The sequence below is a fragment of the Jaculus jaculus genome, chromosome 5, assembly GCF_020740685.1.
Source record: "Jaculus jaculus isolate mJacJac1 chromosome 5, mJacJac1.mat.Y.cur, whole genome shotgun sequence".
Classification (NCBI taxonomy): domain Eukaryota; kingdom Metazoa; phylum Chordata; class Mammalia; order Rodentia; family Dipodidae; genus Jaculus; species Jaculus jaculus.
In genome coordinates, this window is record NC_059106.1 from 166,605,950 (window position 1) to 166,616,304 (window position 10,355).

Sequence of the window (10,355 nt, forward strand, 5' to 3'; positions counted from 1 at the left end):
CCCAGCGCAGTGACCTGGCCATGCCGCTTGGCCTTCCTAAAGTCCACTTTCCTGGTGGAGTGGCGCTGGGACCTTCCTTCTGGGGTGATCCAGAGAAACTACCATGTAGTGGTCAGTAGGTGTGTGCATGTGGGTGGGGAGGGGGCGAAGTTAGGAGGTGCCCATCATCCCCTGAAGCACTTGTTATCTGCATCCTAACTGGCACTTGGTGCCAGAACCTGAGGACATCAGGAGAGATCTGTCCTCTGGCTTGTAAACTGGGCAGAAGTGGTCACTTCAGAACTTTCTAGGGCTCTGGTTCACTTGAGTGCTTCACATGTAACTGGTATGCAGAGATTCGGGGCCAGGATGGGGTCTGACTGAGGCTGGTAGAGGTACCATGTGGGAATACCCTGTAGTTCCCATGCCCAACACAGACTCAATCTTGGTGGTGTCAGGCAGATTCCTTCTGGCAACTTGATTAGTCCACTTTGCCCCCACCCCCATCCCTGCACTCTTCTGAGTTCATGGGCAGGGTTGAATTTGCAAAGATCCCTAAGGGCCTTGACATTTATTTATGAGAGAGGGAGAGGGAGAAAGAGGGGGAGGGAGGGAGGATGGGTACAGCAGAGCCTCTAGCCACTGCAAATGAATTCCAGACACATGCTCCACTTAGTGCAACTGGCTTTACATGGATACTGGGGAATTGAATGGAGGTCATTAGGCTTTGCAGGTAAGTGCCTTAGCTTCTGAGTCATCTCTCCAGCCCTGAGCATGCACTTATTTCTAAAATGTGAACTGGAGCTGTGTAGAAGCTGGTCTAGGCATCAGGAGACATTAAGAGGAGTTTGCAGCACCTGGAGGCTCTGGCATGCCTATTCTCTCTCTCTCTGCCTCTTCCTCACTCTCTCTCTCTCTCTAAAATAAATAAATAAAATGAATACAAAATATTAAAAAAAATCCTTAGAAGTGGGAAGACCAGGGGGAGGGAGATGGCTCAGCAATTAAAGGTGCTTGCTTGCAAAGCCTGATGGTCCTGGTTTGATTTCCCAGTACCCATGTAAAGCCAGATGCACAAAGTGGTGCATGCATCTGGAATTTGTTTGCAGTGGCAAGAGGCTCTAGCATGCCCATACTCTCTCTCTCCCCCTCAAACAAATAAATTTATTTTATTTTATTTTTTAAAAGTGGTGCTGGGCATGGTGACAAATGCCTATAAATCATCCTTGTACTTGGGAGGCAGAGGTGGGAGGATTGCTGTGAGGTGAAGGCCAGGCTGGGACTCCAAAGCGAGTTCCAGACCAGCCTGAGCTAGAGTGAGACACTACCTGAAAAAAAAAAAAAAAAAGAAAAAGACAAAGCCGGGTGTGGTGGCGCACGCCTTTAATCCCAGCACTTGGGAGGCAGAGGTAGGAGGATTGCTGTGAGTTCGAGGCCACCCTGAGGATACAGAGTGAATTCCAGGTCAGTCTGGGCTACAGTGAGACCCTACCTTGAGAAACAAAACAAAAAAAGACAGACTCTGGAAGAGACCAGAAGGAGCTAGGGCGTTCTGAAACAAACTCGGCTTCATTACTGCTCTCCTTTGGGGGTCTGTGTGCTTCCAACAGCCTGCCTGGCTGCGTTTATGAAACCAGGACCCCCGTATTCTGGAGATTGCTCTGTGTGGCACACCTGGCCTCCTCCTGTCCCTGTGGCCCCCCTCCTCTGCGAAGCCTTGAGTGAGCCGGCATGGCCTTTCCACGGGTGCCAAACCAGCTGCTCCTGCTGTGTCTTGAACTTCCATAGTCTGAGTTCCCTGAGGTTTCAGGAGGACTTGTGATCTTTCTCTCAGAAGAAACAGAGGACCTTCTGCTCTTGAGAGACACCACACTGTTGCCACTGAAGCCACGAGCTCTGGGTCCATGTGGTCATCTCTGTGTCTCAGCCTTCCCATCCGTGAAGCAGGGACGCCATGAGGGTCCCTGGGGACAGGGAGCGAAGCACCCGCATTGTCCCGGGACCTCGGGATGAAACCGTCCACGGTCTCCCTCCGCGAGCAAGTGTGGGGGTGCGACAACTCCTTGGGGACAGCCGGGTTCCGTGCAGGCCCCTTCTGATCAGCGTGCACCCCTGGCGCTGAGGCGAGAGGGGGTGCAGGCCAGGAGTGTTGCTGACAGTGCAGTCTCCCTCTTGCGCTGAGCGCAGGCATTTGCAGAAATCCCTTAATACCTCCATTCTGTCCAGGGGTATATAGGGCGGGCCGGCCAGCCAGCTCCTCACTGCACTGCCCAGAGGCCCCTGCCTGACTCACTACCAGCCTCCGGTCCCCTGCAGTGCTCAAGCGGAACATGGACGTCACCATCCAGCACCCCTGGTTCAAGCGTGCCCTGGGGCCCTTCTACCCCAGCCGGCTGTTCGACCAGTTCTTCGGCGAGGGGCTCTTCGAGTACGATTTACTGCCCTTCCTGTCTTCCACCATCAGCCCTTACTACCGCCAGTCCCTCTTCCGCACTGTGCTGGACTCCGGCATCTCCGAGGTAAGCTGTAAGCCGCACTAGCCTCTCTTTGCTGGCCAGAGGGGCAACTGACTTTGGCAGAGGACAGCTAAGGATTCCCGAGGGGCCACCAGCTGCCCCTTCTTGCCACCGCCCTCACCTCTCCCAGCCTGGTCACCTGCAGAGGCTGGGTGGGCACCTGTATCCCCCCCTCCAGCTACCAGAACCTCCCAGCCGCTGGGGAGGGGGTCGGAGGAGGAGGCCCACCCGAGCCGACCACTGTCTTTTCCTCCCATCAGCTCATGACCCATATGTGGTTTCTAATGAACCAACCACATGCTGGAAACCCCAAGAACAGCCCCATCAAGGCAAGTGTCACGGCAGCGGCGGGCGTTCTGGCCTGCTGCTCTCCACACTTTCCCTGCTGGGCGCGGGTGGGTGCGCTGCCCAGAGAACAGAGGGGCTTCCTTATCGTAGAGAGGGGTCTTCTGTTGCCAGCAAAGCTGCAGAGACCTGGGGCTCCCACTCAGCCTCCCCACTGGCTCGGCCAAGGCCAAGTGGCCACCTTGCTTCTCATGGGAGCTGCTTGCAGCTCTGCAGGAGCCGAGTCACTCTGCTTTAGAAGCAAGCACGTCCCCCCCCCCCCCCCCCGAGCTGATCCACTGTAGCTCCAGGAAGCAGAGTGCCCAGAGGTGGTGGGCTCTGAGCTGGGACCAGGGAAAAGAGAGGGTATGAAAGGCTGGTGTCAGCATCATTGCCGCTGGGTGAGATGGGCCCCTGCGGCTGCTGATGGAGACAGGGTAGAGCTGCAGGGAATGTACTCCAAACCGTAGTCCCACCAGCTGACCAGCTCATGCCAGACAGGCAACCAATCCATAATGAGTCTACCAACCCACAACCAACCCCTAAACACAATGGATCAGCCATCTGACCTCTAAAACGCCACCCAATCTAGTCTCTGACCATAAGCAAACAACTGGTCAACCTGTACAGAGCCACTCAATCCATAACCAACCAGCCAGCCTATAACCAGCCACCCAACCCATGACCGATCAATTAGCCACCCCATAACCAGCCAGCCGACCGAGTACCTGGGTCTGGAGGTCAGTGGAGGTTTTACCTGTGAGTCCAGCTCCAGATGTCAGGTCTACTTGGCCCGTGGAGGAGAAGGCTGGCACAGAGGAGTGGCTGAGTGTCTGTTCTGATAAAGCTGGGCACTTCCCTGGCTGGTCTCGCCCACCCATCAGGAAGCCCATAGTTCCCTCCCCACCCCCAACCTCTACCCCTGGAGCTAGTGACTCTCCAGGGAGCTTCACAGACGGGTTTGGGTTTCAGGTGCGATCTGACCGGGACAAGTTTGTCATCTTCTTGGATGTGAAGCATTTCTCTCCCGAGGACCTCACTGTGAAGGTGCTAGAAGACTTTGTGGAGATCCATGGCAAGCACAACGAGAGGCAGGTGAGCTCTGGGTGGCACTGCCCACCTGCAGGAACCCCACGCCCTGAAGGAGTGTGCAGATGTGTTTGGAGGGGAGTGTTGGGCTCAGATTCTCTGCTGGGGGAGGCCACACCCTCCCGCACTCAGCTGGCCTCCCCTAGGGCACTGGCTAGGATGGTTCAGTAGGGTGAGTGGCACTCAGGGGCACAGGGTGGGGTCCCTGCCTGGCACACCACTCCCAGCTGTCACTGGTCTGCTGGGTGACAGGGAGTTAACTCAGAAAGGCCCTCCGGGAGTGGGGGACAGCTGAAGGTCTCTGAGCCACGTTTCCACCTTACACCTGGCTCGGGAGGGTGTGGAGACAGCAGAGCCAGTGTTCACAGAAGTGCCAAAAGCCGGGCAGATGCCTCTCCAGTTAGTGTGTGGCAGCGCCAAGGCACAAGGAGGTGCCCCCTGCTTGCCGAGGTCCCGCACCTAGTACCAGATGGGGCAGGCTTCTCCCCCATCAGTCACCTGCTTGGAGACCCGTAGACTTTGGTGTGAGGGAGCCCATGCTCAAAGCAGCCTCTCTTGTGGGCCACACTATGGAGAGGGATTGCATGTAAGGGTCTCAGCTCAAGTCCCAGTGTCGCCTGGCTGGGGTTTTCTGTGAAGGAAAGGACAAAAGCAGTGGTCGGGGGAGCTGAGCTCTTGTTCGGCTGCGATCTCCTAGCTTGGGCCAGGCCAGGCTGAGGCTGATTAACCTGTCAGGCTGGGGAAGGTTCCCTCTAGCTCTCAGCTTTTGCCCCAAAAGAGGAGGAGGAAGTTGGACCAAGGGAGCTGAGCCTGGGAGCTCAGGGCATCCGGAGAGAGACGGTGGCTTTCTGACCCATTAGATGGGACTGTGCAATCCCTTTGTGTTTGAGGGAAGGGAAGAGCTGAGTGCCAGGGCCAGACTCAGCAGATCCCTCCGAGTGAACTATGTCTCAGGACCAAATGTGACTCCACGGCACAGTGGCCACGAGCCAGTATGCTTAGTTTTTGCCAGCGTTCTCTCTGAAGCCAGGGCCTGGGGCCCAAGAGGCTCTGCTGAAATTCTAGGAGCCAGGGTGTAACTGTAAACCTCACGGTGGGGGGTGGGGAAAAGACCTATCAGTGGTGCTGGGCCCTTCCTTTGAGAGCCCCTCCTGTGTGGTCTGAGAAAGGGCTTGCTTGGGAGGTGGCCGCCCCTGACTATGTCCCTCCCCGCTGGATGCAGGACGACCACGGCTACATTTCTCGTGAGTTCCACCGTCGCTACCGCCTGCCTTCCAACGTGGACCAGTCCGCTCTCTCCTGCTCCCTGTCCGCGGACGGCATGCTGACCTTCTCTGGCCCCAAGGTCCAGTCTGGCCTGGATGCTGGCCACAGCGAGCGGGCCATTCCCGTGTCGCGGGAGGAGAAGCCCAGCTCGGCGCCCTCGTCCTAAGCAGGCCTCACCTCGGCTGCCCCCTAAGGTCCCTGACCATTGAGCCTAGGGACCGCAGCAAAGGGTCTGCCTTCCTTCCCTCCTCCCTCCCTTTTCTTCATTTCCTTCCCGTCTTCTCAGAGGGGTGAGAGTTTGAGAGAGTGGCTCAGAGAGCTCGGGGGGCCTTGGCCTGAGGTGCTGCGGACTCAGGGTGGTCCAGGTCCAACATCGGCTGGTCAGTGGGAGTGACCGCATCCCAGTTTTTAGACAAGACCTTGACCTCCAAGGATGCGCTGTCTGAGCTCTGCTCCAAGGGCAGAGTGGATGAGGAGATGACCGACCTTGAGAACGCCCCTTGCTGAGCCCCTGGATGGCAGCTTCCCACAGTGGGCTCTGCCCACACTTCCGACAGCTTGGCGCGCTGGGCTCCAGCAGCCTGCTTCTCTCAGACCATCTTCCCATAACCTTTCTCTATGTAGTATTGCTCACGGGGACTCCGGTCACCCACGAGAATGCAGCCCCTGGCAGACAATAAAGAGCAGGTGACAGAAGCAACTTGCAGTCTGGTGTCATGCTGTCTTCCTCAGGGGTGGTGGAGTGAGGGGAAGTGGGGGTCTCCTGTCCTGCCTGCTCTGTGAGGGTCTCTGGTGCCCTGTCCTGTCCTGTCTCCTAAACCCATGGGAGGGGCCCCTCCACGATTGCTCTGAAGTGCCGTGTCTTAACTCTGTGCTGGGGGGTCCGTGATGTCCTCCCTGGAGCAGATAGGGGCCTGGGGACTTGTGGTGAGCAGGGCTCGAGGGTCCCAGCAACAGCACCCACAGAGGCTCGTTGCTCCGCTCAGGCGCCTGCAGGGGGAGGACTTGCCGCAGTCTTCCGTGGAGGCCGAGGCGGCAGCCGGCAGGCCTTCAGTTTCCACAGCCTCTTCGAGCACAGTCAGGCTTGGCAAGTGGTCCTGTGCCCAGGAGGCACCTCACACACCCTGCCCATCGCATGCATGGCACACAGCTCAGTGCATACTACGCACCACGGACGCAGCACACGCACCGCGTGCGCCGCGCACCGTCGTATCCTGTAGGCATGCCCCCACCACAGACGACCTGCCGCCCAGCCCACATTCATGTACACCACACAGCACCCACCACGAACACAACACCCCGCGTGTGCACCCCCACTGTGTCATGCATACCCCACATACAACATGCCACACACATGGCCTCCACACACAACCTATCACACACTACACACTTCCCATCACGTGTATGGCACGTAACGCAATGGATACCAGCCGTCACACGCACACACACCATACACCGTGTGCACCACATATGCATCCCATACATGTCACTCGTACCACACAGCACATACACGCATCACACGCTTACTATGTGCACCAGCACTCCACACATACATATTCCACACACACGTCATACTGCACGCATGTGGGCACACACGCATTTACCCTACCGCAGGGAACGCACACCTCTGTTAGTTTTGGCTTGGTCTCTTGTACAGAACGGTTTTCTTCTGGAGAGATCCCCTAGACTCACCCGCCCTGTTGTTTCCCACAGGCCCTATCCCCCACTGGCTATTCTGCCACTAAACTAGTTAGTTAATTAATTTCTTTTCTTTCTTTTTCCTCCTCTTCTTCCTCCTCCTCCTTTTTTTAGAGGTACGGTCTCACTGTAGCCAGGCTGACCTGGAATTCACTATCTAGTCTCAGGCTGGCCTGGAACTCATGGCGATTCTCCAACCCCCGCCTCCCAAGTGCTGGGATTAAAGGCGTGCGCCACCACGTCCGGCTCTGCCATTTAATTTAGGTGGGAAGTCCCCTGAAGCGGAAGTGGCCACTACACTGTGGCTGGGCCTGGGAAGTCCTGGTTCTGCTGTCCCACGCCAGCCTTCCGTTTGCCACCTGCTGCATCCCCAAGGGGGCCGGCTCTTTCTTCTCCTGGTTGGTCGGGAGGGAGGGTGGGGGTCCTGTTAGGCCTGGCTGCGGGCAGAGGATCGGGCTGGTCTTGGGTGTCTGAGGATTCACATCCCTTACAGCTCTTGCTCAGACTGTGTGAATCATCTCGTGTTCCTCCAAATTATATGCTGAAGCCCTAGCCCCAAGTCCCTCAGAATGTGGCTGGCTTTAGGAATAGGGTCTTCATGGAGGTGACAGAGGTTTTCACACTGGTACTGTCACAACCTGAGTCCTTATTTAAAAAAACAAAAAGGAGGAGGGCTGGAGAGATGGCTTAGCAGTTAAGGCACTTACCTGCAAAGCCTAAGGACCCAGGTTTGATTCCCCAGTATCCATGTAAGCCAGGTGCACAAGGAGGTGCATGCATCTGAAGTTCGTTTACAGTGGCTGGTGGCCCTAATGTGCCCATTCTCTCTCTTCCACTTTCTCTCTGTCTCTGTCTCTCTCTCCAATAAATAAATGAATATTACAAAAGAGGAGGGCCATTCATTTCCTCTTGTCTTTGCCCATGTCCTCCCTCTGTGTGTTTCTTTCTTTTCTTTTGCTGGGTGTGGTGGCACATGCCTTTATGACAGCGAGAGAAAGGAAAGAGAGAGAGAGAGAGAGAGAGAGAGAGAGAGAGAGAGAGAGAGAGAGAGAATTGGCTTGCCAGGGCTTCCAGCCACTGCAATCAAACTCCAGACACGTGTGCCATCTTGTGTGCATGTGCGACCTTTCGTGCTTGCGTCACCTTGTGCATCTGGCTGATGTGGGACCTGGGGAGTGGAACATGGATCCTTGGGCTCCACAGGCAACTGCCTTAACCACTAAACCATCCTGTTTCTTACTTTGGGAATAACAGAGGCTGTGGCCAGGACTGCTTTGCAGCTGTGGAGGTGCCCTCAGGCAGATCCACCTGAAACCACTCAAAGAAGCCGCAAGGTCTTTCCTAGGCTGGGACAGATATCTCCTGGAGTCTGGCTGCCTTTCCTTATCTGGGGCCATCTACACACAGGAGACACCTGGGTCTCCTCACCAAGGGATCTGCTGTGAACAGCACTCCACGCCCAGGCTTTCAGGTGACTCGCTGTCACTGTGGCTACTGTGGAGCCAAGGGCCTAAGACCCACTGCAGGCACAGAGTTGATAGGCAACTTAAAAAAAAAAAAATATATATATACACACACACACACACACACACACACACACATATATATATATATATTTATTGTTTTTTTTTAAATTTTTTAAAAAATTTATTTATTTATTTATTTGAGAGCGACAGACACAGAGAGAAAGACAGGTAGAGGGAGAGAGAGAGAATGGGCCCGCCAGGGCTTCCAGCCTCTGCAAACGAACTCCAGACGCGTGCGCCCCCTTGTGCATCTGGCTAACGTGGGACCTGGGGAACCGAGCCTCGAACTGGGGTCCTTAGGCTTCACAGGCAAGCGCTTAACCGCTAAGCCATCCCTCCAGCCCAATATATATATTGTTTTTTTTATATATATTTTTAATTATTTATTTATTTATTTGAGAGCGACAGGCACAGAGAGAAAGACAGATAGAGGGAGAGAGAGAGAATGGGCACGCCAGGGCCTCCAGCCTCCGCAAACGAACTCCAGACGCGTGCGCCCCCTTGTGCATCTGGCTAACGTGGGACCTGGGGAACCGAGCCTCGAACCGGGGTCCTTAGGCTTCACAGGCAAGCGCTTAACCGCTAAGCCATCTCTCCAGCCCTATATTGGTTTTTTGAGGTAGGGTTTCATTCTAGTCCAGGCTGACCTGGAATTCACTATGGAGTCTCAGGGTAGTCTTGAACTCACAGTGATCCTTCTACCTCTGCCTCCCGAGTGCTGGGATTAAAGGTGTGCACCATGATGCCTGGTCTTATTTATTTATTTTTGAGACATAAAAAGAGAGAGAGAGAGAGAGAGAGAGAGAGAGAAAGAGAGAGAGAAAGCGAGTGCATGGGCAAATCAGGGCCTCTTATTGCTGCAAACAAACTCCAGATGCATGTGCCACTTTGTGCATCTGGTTTTATGTGGGTCCTGGGGAATCGAACCTGGGGCCATCAGCCCTTGTAAGCAAATGCCTTTACCTTCTAAAGCCATATCATCAGCCTGCTGATTGTCATCTTAAGGTGGCCTTAGGGACCAGCATTGTCTCCCCCTCATTCAGCTCTGCCAGAGATACATCGAGACCCCAGAGGGCAGCAAAAGGCAAGGCCCGGCATCCTGGGGCCCTCCCTGGGTTTATTTCAATGGGCTGGGCTGGGGTAGGTGACTTTGGCCCACTTCAGCGTCACTGTGATGCTATGACATCAGTGTGATGTTGCCATAGCAGTAGGCCCCGCCTACTGTAGCTGGTCCATGATCTATGGCCGCTCAGCTGCCCTCTTAGTATCTGACCAGCTATTCTTGGTTCCCTGGCCATTGGGCTTCTGTTTCTGTCAGTCCTACAGGTTGTGGGAAGAATTCCTGGGCTGATGGACTACCTGCTCTCCTCTCCTCTTTGCCCAGCTTACTCTGCCCATGTGGGGCCAGCCCCAAGCTTTTCACCCACCTGATTGCCCAGCCACTGCAAGGTCTGTTGGCCAAATCCAACTCTCTCCCTCTGACTCATTTATCTCTGGTGCCCATGATTTGTGCTATATTTTAGGGGTCCCTGAGGCTTAACTATATCTGTTTCCTGCTCTGTCTCCTCATTGAGTCTGCTCTGCCCACTGTGAAGCCTATGGTAGTCACGGAACAGTGGAGAATTAGCCAGAACCCCATAACCTTAAGATGAATTTGTGGTTCCAAGAAGGACCCGGGGATGATTCTTTAGCCAAAACCCAAGAACCACACTGGTTTGTAGACTCCTTGGCCTGTCCACACCCTCCAAACCAGCCTCAAGTGCCAGGTCCAGGGATCTGCCTGGGTACAGTCCTGCCTGGTGACCCTCAGCACCAGGAAGATGAGGACAGTGCTTGAATGCCGATGGCTGCTTCCCAAATGTGGGGGCGGTGGCTTGCGGAGACTCATTGCATGCTGCCTTGCTGGTCTTGGAGTCTCAACTTCTAGGTCTTTTTAAAAAATAATTTATTTTTTAAA

General features: G+C 55.0%; 1 protein-coding gene across 3 annotated transcripts; it reads left to right on the top strand.

Annotated features, from left to right (window-relative positions):
- Positions 1–2,309: 2,309 nt before the first annotated feature.
- Positions 2,310–5,340, top strand: Cryaa (crystallin alpha A). Of its 3 annotated transcripts, none has more exons than XM_012947927.2 (4): positions 2,310–2,498; positions 2,756–2,842; positions 3,792–3,914; positions 5,131–5,340. In XM_012947927.2, exons 1-4 carry the CDS (start codon positions 2,310–2,312, stop codon positions 5,338–5,340), a joined length of 609 nt encoding a protein of 202 aa, XP_012803381.1. The 3 variants fall into 3 exon arrangements, with proteins under 3 accessions (XP_012803381.1, XP_004654564.1, XP_004654565.1); XM_004654507.2 differs by having other exon boundaries at positions 2,756–2,824; XM_004654508.2 differs by lacking the exon at positions 2,756–2,842.
- The last annotated feature ends 5,015 nt before the right edge of the window (positions 5,341–10,355 follow it).